The 10,880-nt window shown below is 38.0% G+C and overlaps 1 protein-coding gene across 1 annotated transcript; it reads left to right on the top strand.

The window, feature by feature from the left end:
* Positions 1–10,537, top strand: LOC112573698 (helicase with zinc finger domain 2-like). Its single transcript, XM_025254277.1, has 12 exons — positions 1–845; positions 935–2,995; positions 3,694–3,794; positions 4,212–4,358; positions 4,677–4,811; positions 5,025–5,173; positions 5,514–5,771; positions 6,153–6,383; positions 6,886–7,104; positions 8,044–8,233; positions 8,522–8,689; positions 8,816–10,537. The coding sequence occupies exons 1-12, from the start codon at positions 1–3 to the stop codon at positions 8,947–8,949; spliced, it is 4,638 nt and encodes a 1,545-aa protein (XP_025110062.1). The 3' UTR covers positions 8,950–10,537.
* Positions 10,538–10,880: the final 343 nt, after the last annotated feature.

Raw genomic sequence — 10,880 nt, 5'->3', positions numbered from 1 at the left:
ATGGATGATGAAGTTATTGTGGAAGTCTTGGCTAAAACTGGAAGAGTTAAAAGTCATGAAACAAAGCACAGATTTCTTAGAGACCCCACAAAGCAGACTGAAAAGATGGTGTATGGTCGTGTGATTGGGATGACAAAGAGAGTTCGCTATGCAGATGTGAAGCATCCCATCCTTTTATGCACGCTTGACCAGAAAGGAGGTGGTCTTCTGATACCACTGTGTAAAACTGTGCCCAAAATATGTTCCATGAATAATGCTGACGGGAAAAAATTCCCCAGAATGTCAGATGCTGTCAGGAACACATTCCCCAGAATGTCAAAGTACAAACTGGAAATCAAAACAATTGATGAAAATGGGTACATAGCACACAAGAAATTTGTTGATATAGATCCTGAACGACGAGAAGAGTATATATTTAAAGTTGTCATTCTTTGCTGGAGAAGGCAGTTTGCATATCCTCTGGGAGCTATACTGGATCTCCAAATGGGTGGGAGAAGCTATAAAGAAGGTTTAAAGATACTTTGCATTGAATACAAAGTGCCTAAGACATTCCCCAGTATAGTTGTCAATGATACACAGTCTTTTATCAGTGGGGATGGTCAAGTCCTTCAGGATCCTCCAACACGCAGAGACTTGACCAGCAGGCGAATCTTCACAATAGATCCAGAGGACTCCCAGGACTTAGATGATGCTCTGAGTGTTTGGACTGAAGATGATGATGTGGTGGTTGGAGTTCATATTTCTGATGTGGCAGCTTTCATAAGGAAAGGCAGTGCCATTGACAATGAGGCAATGGAGAGAGCAGCCACATTTTACCCACTTTATCACAAGCCACATCCCATGCTGCCAGAACCCTTGAGCAATGACTTGCTCAGCCTCTTGCCAGACTATGATCGTTTGGCAGTGTCCATATTTTACAAGTTTGATGAGTCAGGAATCTGAAGAATGATGATGAGTTGCTGATAGAAAGAACTCTAATAAGATCCAAAAGAAAGTTTTCCTATGCAGAAGCACAAAAGATTATTGACAATGAGCTACCTGCAGATATTGATCCACTCTTGTGCCAAGACATTCTTCAGCTGCACAAATTTGCATCCAATCTCAGACGAGAACGTCTCAAAGACAGAAGATTCTTTGTTCCATATAAAGATCCTCGTTTGAAGACCATGCATGATAGAGAAGAAGAGTGTTTTGAGGCCCATGCTCTTGTGGAAGAATTCATGGTGCTCACTAATACTTCTATAGCACATCTCTTGAAGTCAAAATTTTCTGATGTAATGATTCTTCTTCTTCAGAAACCTCCCACGTTTGAAGAGCGTGGGAAATGGCTAGAGAGAGAAGGAAATGTTGCAAAGTTGGTAATGAAGTTACAGGGCAAAAAGGTAACTCCAGGCAGTGAACTTTCTGTCAGGGAAGAGTTACCATCGGAGGACCATAAGCTCATTGTCCAGAAAGGTCTGTCACAGGACCTAGACAAACTAGCTTTCATGGATGCTTTACACCCACTGCAATGTCTTGCCAGTGAACGTTGGCTGGAAATGACTGAGGCAGCCAAATATAAATGTTCCCATGGACTAGACCTCTCTGATCATCAACATTTTGGCCTTGACTGTCCTTGCTACACACATTTTACCTCTCCAATTAGGAGGTATGCTGACCTACATGTACAACGCCTCGTACATGCACACCTGGATGGTGTGAATCCTGACTACTCCCATGAGGAGGTCACCGCACTCTGTGAACACCTGAATATTGTTGCTGCTAGGCAAGCTGCCTTTGAAAAGAGATGTGTTAGTCTGGGGATTGCTGAGAGAATCTCCACAGACCCTTTATTGTTTAGGGCATATGTGAAAGATGTGGACTATGACCAAATAACTCTATGCTTGCCTTCTTTGCTGCATGTGCATAATAAAACGCAGGAAATATCATTCAGCATGCTAGGGGTCAGTGCACAGCCACAGGTGACTTGTGACAGGAGAGGACAGCCTTCAGATGTGACTGTCCTATGGAATTCTAGAATTTACAACATAGCAGGAACCGGTAGTGCTGCTTCCAATCCATCTCAGCCTCTGACGGTAAACATCAACACTCACCAGCTCACTGAAACAGTGAGCCAAAGTGCTTGGGCTGAAATACTGCGAGCTTTGGTTGAAGAGCCTCATGGTGCAATACCAGAACCACCATGGCCCACATCTAATGAAAACGCTGGAGTGGATGTTATTTCATCTGAGAAAGGTGATGGCACAGTCAGTTTGCATCCAGTTCCTTTCAGTATGAGCATCTCAGTTGGGCAGGTGCTTTTAGTTCAGATGTCTGCTGAACCTGAGAGAGGTGTTCTTTCACTGAAAGTGGGACTTGTCCAACATACGCGCAAAGCAAGCATTTGCACACAGCATTTGAAAAATCCAGTGTCAGCACTGTCACGTTCTTCCACTAAACCCACCCAGGGGTGCATGTTTAGGAATCATATCAGCTACATGCAGGCTTGGCTGGGCTTGCTGGAGATGGAAGCAGCTACAGAAGCAGGGCATAGTAAGGATGCAGTTACAATTGAAAATGTCAAAATCAAATTTCAGCAAGAAGTTGATCGACAGTCACATGGATCTGTTGTATACAAAGGTCATTTTAAACTACCTTCAAGTTTCTGCTTTGACCGATGCATTGAGTTTGGTGGCACTACAATGAGTGATGAGGAAGAAGATCCTGATTGCCCCCTGGACTACTTGTGCATCAAGTACTTGGGGAATTGCAAAGAGTCCACAGCTTCTCAAGTGAGGGCATCAAGTGTGAAGTGTGCTGTAGAAAGCTGCTATTGGTGGGTGGGTCATGGCAGTGTGATGATAGTTGACCAATATATCCCAGGAAACAATAGGGAGGAGAACATTGTAATAGATTTTGTTCTTAACTACAACTGCCAGGCCCCACCCATGGAGCTGCTGGATGGGACTGGTGGCAAAGTGACAGTTGAGATCCTTCCAAAATCTCCTGTAAGCAGGTGAGATATTTGTAATCAATCTTTTTTAATATTATTCAAATTCTTATGGTCTTTCCTGTGTAATTTGTTTTCAAGCATAACTAGAAATACATAGAATGAGGACTAAAATGATAATAAGTAAAAAACAATGATAAAGAGCAAAGCTATTAGACATTTATTTGCCCTTCCCTTAAGAAAAGAAAATTCAAATTTTATTTATGCTAGTGTGAAATTTAGATGAACTTAAAGGTCTAGTGGGATGCACACGTTTTTTTTTTTTTCTCGTGGGGTACAATTTTGTGCAAGAGACTATTTCCTTATATCTAGGTGAATACTCTCCCCTCTTTTGTCCTTGAATGCTTGCCTAAAATCATCAGCATGAAACACATAAAAATTGCATCAAATTTGTACCCATATTAGTCCCAGCTCTCCCACTGGACAAGTCTTGCACAACATGTCTCCATGTACAATGCGGATGTCTGTGCTGTTGATCATGTTTTGTTCATGATGTTTATCTTGAGAACAGAAGGGAGATAATCAACCCAGATTAGGGGAACCATGTCTAGCACTGAGTTTTACCCAATCATTAGTGGGTAGGTGGGTGTGTTTAGGAGAAAGTACATGTATAGCTGTATGTAAACCTTGGATACATCCAAGTGCATTCATGTGTAAGTACGTGAATATAGATTTATGTGCATGAATGTATGTATGCAAACAAGACAGGCACAGAAGATGCTGTTTCAGTTAGGAGACGAGAGTCTTGTGCTTCCACGAGCCCTTGCTTTTGGTCAAATCTGCCCAAATCTTAGTGCGTTGTCAGGTAAGGGAAGATTTTCTCAGGAGAAACAATTATTAACTGGACATGTGTGTGTATATTTTATGCAATGGAGTACGTGTGATTGTGCATACATCATGTTTATGTCATGCCAGTGATGTGTAAATAATATTTTTACCAAACCTTTGTGTAGGTTCTTATTATCCAATATTTGTGAGTTGCATAGGCTAAACTATGTCAATATTCTCAAGTTCTCTTTTTGGAATGTAGCAGGAAGTGTTTATAGTGACTTGAAAACATGGCAACTTAATTAATGTACACTACCTTAGCATTATAGTTTTTCTGACTATCCTAACTCATTCCTGTGCCAACTTGTTTAAGATGTGATTAAGCTCAAAAATGGTGTATGAATAACTTTTATAATTTTCTTTCTTTTCTTTACTTTTTGTTCTTTGTTACCAGATGAACGACGTACCTTGCTTGGAATGAATAATGAGAACCATGAAGTGGATATTATCGGATCTTCACTTCCACCCAACAATGACAAACAGAAGGAAGCAATAAAAGCATCCCTGACTAACTGTGTTACTCTCATTCAGGGGCCCCCAGGTCTGAATATTGGATTACTAAGTGAATTCAAGACACGATGAAAATACTGCTACAATACAACTGAGCAAACTCACTAAACCATTTCACCTTTTGGATTTAAAGTTAGGCTTTAACTACATTCTTCCTTTAGTAACAATATGGCAAAAAATTTGAACCCACTAGACCATGGTATTTATAAAAAAAATATAGATTATACTAAATTTAAAATAAAATGTAGACTACATATTTAAAACACAAATGCTGACAATGCTGATAGAGGACAGTAGATAGAAATCGACATTTTTTCAGGCCTTCTCTCATTTCGTTACCACCATTCAGGTACAGGCAAGACTTGTGTGGGGGTGAAACTAGTGTATCTGTTCAACAAGATCAACAGTCAGCTTGAGAGAGAAGGCAAAGGAAAAGCAATTCTCTTTTGTGGCCCTTCCAACAGGTCTGTGGATCTAGTTGCTGGTGAGTTAATAATACATTTTCTGCAATGCCTAGGTGCTTAAAATTATAAAATAATATATACTACTAGTAACTACCTTAAATACACCTTAAATTTCAGCTTCAACTTTTTGCTAAGTTTCAGTATGTTGATGTAACTGTTAGTTTTTTTCTCTGTCAAAAAATAAATGTAGCTTGGAATCAAAATAAGACATTCTAGTGGTTTTGTCTACACAGGGTTGTTGAAGGAGAAACTGGGTGATGCATGTCCAAAGATAATAAGAGTGTACGGTTCGACAATCGAGTGTAACGATTACCCAGATCCAAAGACAATTTTAGGCCATAGAGGTGGGCTTCGAAATGTCCAGAGTGATCCTTCACTGAGGGTATGAAATATACATAAAAATAAACTGTGTAAAATGATGTGAAGGCTACTGTTGTGTAGGTTGCATGGTTCCTGTGCCTGCATACGTGCATGTGTGAGTGTGTGTGGAGGAATATGAATCCATACATTTACAGCACAGGCTAAAACTTGTTTTATTATTGCTAGGACTGCAAGGTAAAATCTTTGATGACATGTGCATATATGTGTTCTTCTTTCAAGCATTTGAAATCATCTCCCAAAGTGAACATAAGAAAATACAAAGCAGCCTGGCATTTGCTCTACATCTTTGTGTCACGAACACAGCTACAGAAGACTGAGCATCTCTTATTTTCATGTTCTAGGATATTAGCCTTCATCATGTCATTCGCCAGCCTGGCAAGCCATATGCTGAGCAGATCAAGTCATATGATGAAAGGTTTGAAGACTACATGGACAACCTCCAGAATGTCAGAATGAGCAGTAAGGAAGCCAGAGAGTATCGCAAGCTTCTGTACGATGCCAGTGTTCAGGAGCTCCAGAACTACAGAGTTATTCTTTCAACTTGTTTTACTGGTGGCACCAAAAGAGTTAGGGATGGAACAAGGGGCTCTGTGTTTCAGGTCTGGTTTAGAGTGTACACGTGCATGTGCATGTGTGTGTTTCCTTGAGTGCAGGTGTGAGAATGATAAGGCAAGGAACTGTGCTCTATTGTCAAATAAACTCTTAAAAGTATAATTTTATTACTGGATTTCTATAGTAACTAGTAACATAACTGTAATTTTCATTTGCATAGAAGAACACTTCTGAAGTTGCTTGGTGTGATTTTCTTTTTGGGAAATTTAATTAATTCCACCAATATTTTTTCCCTCAATGTACACCTTAAAAATGACTATTGTTGATTTCTATATCTGAATCTTTATCATAATCATTTGTGTGTATCCATACAATCTGCATTACTATTTAGTCACTTGATAATTTGAAAGTATCCTGTAACAAAACAGGTGATCATCGATGAGTGTGCCATGTCACAAGAGCCTCATAGCCTGGTGCCCATTGTGGCTCATAAGGCCAAGCAGGTAGTCTTGATTGGTGATCACAAGCAGCTCCGGCCAATTGTTAAATGCAGAGAAGCAGCACAACTTGGACTTACCCAGTCATTGTTTGAGCGTCTGTTTGAAAGAAGGATTCAGAGAAACTTCAAAAAGGTTTTCCTTACAGATCAGTACAGAATGGTATGGTCAAGCTTAGTCTGTATTGTTGATTCTTTTATTCACATGTATTTTGTTCCTTAAGTTAATAAAATATCGCCAGAAGATGATCACATCGTAATTCACTCTGAAAGCCTTTGATCATCCTTCTTCAGTCACGAGTGTTGATAAATTTTAATTACAGTAGTAGAGTGACAAACATTTGTATAGTTCTCTCAGAACTTGCTCTTTATTTGAAGGCATTTAATGCATTAAAATTGTGTAATGAAATCCATGCAGAAGTGACCTAAGCTGCAAAGAAATACCCTTACTAGTTCATCGATCGTGTTATCTCTAAAAGTGCATTATGGCTATTTTGTAAATTCCTTGGTCAGATACATTCTATTTTTCTCTCTAATGGTTGAAGAAAAAGCCACAATAGTAAGTTCTCCTCCAATTTGGTTTCATATTTTAAGCAAGATTTTGCACTGCTGCTATATAACCTGACATTCACATCCTGTTCTTTATTCTTTATTCTCTATAACAGCATTCAGAAATCTGTGAGTTTCCATCAAATATGTTCTATAATGGACAGCTCATAACTGACAGATCAGTGAATGATAGACAAGGAGATCCACTGCCCTTCTGGCCAGAAAGAGTTCCTCACATTTTTGTTGATGTGCATGGGGAGGAGGAGACCCTCACAGTCACCAGTGATGAAGGCAATGAAAGATCTAAATCCAATGAAATGGAGGCACAGAAAGTGGTGCGTATAATGGTTTAGTTTTATGTCATGGTAGCAAACATATGTTTTAGTCGCACTGAGAATTAAGAAATACATGTACAAAATATACATAAAAATACCAGGAAGAATCAGAAAGTAAAGATAATTTCTAATAGTTACTTCTATTAAAGCTATTAAAAGTGCCTCTAATTCTTCCTAGTCTACAATCATTAAATAAAAGCATTATTGAATAAAAAAAAAACCCTGGTTATGAACAGTTGTCATAGACTTAAAAAAAGCAAAAGCATAAATAGAAAAAAGGGAACAATCCTTTGGCCACTCATTTCTCCACCCAGCAACACACCTATCCACCCCCAACCCTCAAACATGCTTGTGAATGTGCACATGGACAGATGGGCGCACACACACACACATATGCTGTACTTGAGTTCATCCACTTTTTCTCACGCACAAAAAGCATCAGCAGCATTAATAAAAGATTGACCCACTATGTGAAGAAAATGAACTTACACAATATATATATAAGTATAAATGAATGCTTGAAAATGATATATCTCCATGAATATGTACACCACATATAGTTATGCAGATGGGAACACACATTTAGTTCCCCTCAAAACACACACCCCAACCATACTGTAAGCATTTACCTGCATGCACAGTTGCACATTCATATCTGTACTACTGATTCTTTAGTGGATGACATTTAATAAACACTCTTACACACATTAACACATTATATACATGCATGCATACACATTGTACGCATGCATACACATGTGCATACACACATATATAGTCTTCCTATCTTTTAACCCACAGACATTTGCAACTGGGACAATAGCCATACAAAACAGATACAATGACAGTGCTAAGTTTTGACATGATTTTGGCATTCACAGATTCAGTGCAAGCATTCCTGAATGTGTGAGATGAAATAAGCAGGTTCATGTTTTACAGACTGAAATCTTCAAGTACCTAAAGAGGCGTCACAATATTCCAGTAGCTGAACTGAAAGTACTGACACAGTACAATGCTCAACGCCATGACATTTACAAAAAGCTGAAGAATCTCTGGACTACCGAACGCAGACTATTTGCGAGAGATGATGTCAAAACATTAGACGTCAGCACCGTTGTCTCTAGTCAAGGTCAGTTATCATAATTATCTTAGTTTACCTTTCAAATTCAAGGAGAGATTAAAAGCTTATTTAATGCCAAGAACATCCAAAAACAGCCCACATCAACATGGTATAGATATCTGGAATTACTCGCAGTTACTTGAGAAAGTTCTTAAGAGCTTTCAGTCCCAGGTAACTGTTAAAAGTGAAATGTTTATCTCTTAAAGCCTCTGTTTAACTTCTTTTTTAAGATTGTCTCTCATGCTCAAAGCATGTATCACCTTGGAACCCATAGCAAGGATTTTTGTACTGTTTTAGGTGGTGAGTGGGACTATGTGATACTTAGTACAGTACGCTCTCTACCACCATACATGATAGAGCAGCATCCCTCCGATGGCTGGTGCAGTCAGTACATGGGCTTTGTTGTTGATCGGAATCAGATTAACGTGGCTCTCACACGTGCACGACGTGGGCTTATCATTGTTGGTGAGTTAGATAGTGAGAATGTTGATAGTGAAAAATGTTGATTTGGTTACATGTTTCTGTGCTTAGAACAACGAATGCGTCGAATGTATGAAAGCTATATGTTGTTTGTGGACATGCTTCATACAGGGAATGCAGAGCTGTTACGGTGTGATGCTGTTTGGCAAAAATTACTGGAAACTTATGAAAGCAAAGGAGGCCTTTTAAAAGAGAAGAATTTCCACCTCCATGAGGTAAAGTTGAAAAGTTTGCCTGAGTTTTAGCTGGCGCAAGGGATTAGGGCAGTCCTATAGGCTTCACCATCTAGAAATATCAGAGCTTCTGATGATAAGGCATATTTAATGTGAAAGACATGTTAATAAACTGTACAAAAACTTAAAAAACAAACTGAAAATCATTTTCATGAAAAAATGGTACCTAATGCTATCATCACCTTCTGAAACACAATCCCAGAAAAGTGTTTAATGCTTGAAGGTATTCTGTTCTATGCTTACAGGAATTTAAGCCCCAGACTATAGTTTGAGGGCTGTTATGATTATTTCACATTCAAGTGCAATAATCAGCATGAATTAAGCTGATGTTGTAAATAGTGATATGCTTAGTTACTGTATGCTTAAATCGGAATCAGAAAATTATGAGTTGTGACATTTTTTCCCTGATGCTACTATGATATATTCGTTTAATATAATTAAAAATGAAATAAATCACAGCTTTTCATGAATTTTTAATCAATCAATTTTTTTAAATATTGGAATTATTTTTTAAAAGTGCTGTAATGATGTATTACTATTACAGCTATTAATTTTTTGGATGTAAGAGGTACTGGTATCTTCATGAGTATTATGTCATAAATGAGTCAAGCATTATACCCATTGATATATAACATTTCCTTTTTAAGAGAAAGTGGATGTACATGCAATCTTAAACTTTTGACACGTGTAACAAATATTTCTTACTCTTAAAATAGCTTTAATCACATTTACTTGTGGTTTTTAAATGGAAAATGCTTTCACTTTGTTTTTATAAACATACTTTGAATCACATCCCTGTTGATCACAGAAATTGAAATGTTGCCTTGAAATCTAGGTTTTTTTCCTATACTGTTCTGAGTACAATTTTTTTATCAAGTGAAATGATCATATTTGCCTTTTTGTGCCTTTATTTCATACTGGACTTAAAATGGTCCAACCTAAAAGGGGGAAACCTGATTGTCAAGGAATGCACATCTGCAATAATCTTGCAGCTGTATAATTAGATGTACAGACTATAAGCTGATCCCGTTCTTCCTTACTACCAATCTCCACCAGCAGCATTAACTTGGCATGTAAACGGTAAATTGTTAATTTTGGGAACTTTTGAGTAATTTTTGATAGTTCATTGTCCTTGGATCATCACATCCAGAATGCAATTAATAAAGTCAGACATTTAATTAACTGTTGAATGTGATTTTTGAAAAACAGTTCTTAGCTTTCAGTTATTATTTTAGTCGCTACTTTTTAACCTGACACCTCTTTCCTGCGGGTGTGTAGTTTTTAGAATTCTTTGTTAGGGTAAGATTTTTATTTATCTGAGTTGAATTGGGATGGCTGGCAAACAATGTTACCACTATGCAGCTGTTTGTTTGATGCCAGTCTATACTTATCTAAGACCTGTTCCAGTTCTTGTCTGTCTGGTTTGTTTTTGTTACATTCCAACAGTATGTGTGAAGTACTTTTTTATGTTTATTTTTATGGCATGCTATGACTAAACTTGGTGACTGTGATTCCTTCATTAACAATGATCAACAAAAATCAACACTAAAAGAGAAAACTTTCAACACAATTACAATGTGTTTTTGGAAACCAGACAAATCTGATAGATAAACATAGTGTAAGTGTTTCACAGACCATATTTTAGGTTTGATTTCACTTGATTCTGGAACAAGAGGTCGCATGGTTATTGTTTGAGCCTGCAAGTGGAAAACTCTCTTGCCCACAGCAGTACAGAAGATGCCATTGCTAATGTGTCTAATGTTTAATCAAATGAACAAGAGTTGTTTTAACAGCATAAACTTCACAGTTTTGTGAAAACAGTTTCAAAAGAATTCAACAATACTCATTACTATGTACAGACATGGTGTACATGTGTACCTTTGGTCTCTAACCCGTGGGCAAATGTGGAGTAAGATGATGTATGCTGGCATGTGTTTGTTTCA

This window comes from Pomacea canaliculata, linkage group LG10 (assembly GCF_003073045.1).
Source record: "Pomacea canaliculata isolate SZHN2017 linkage group LG10, ASM307304v1, whole genome shotgun sequence".
NCBI lineage: Eukaryota > Metazoa > Mollusca > Gastropoda > Architaenioglossa > Ampullariidae > Pomacea > Pomacea canaliculata.
The sequence above is the reverse complement of the archived record's forward strand: the minus strand, read 5'-3'. Positions and strand labels throughout refer to the sequence as shown.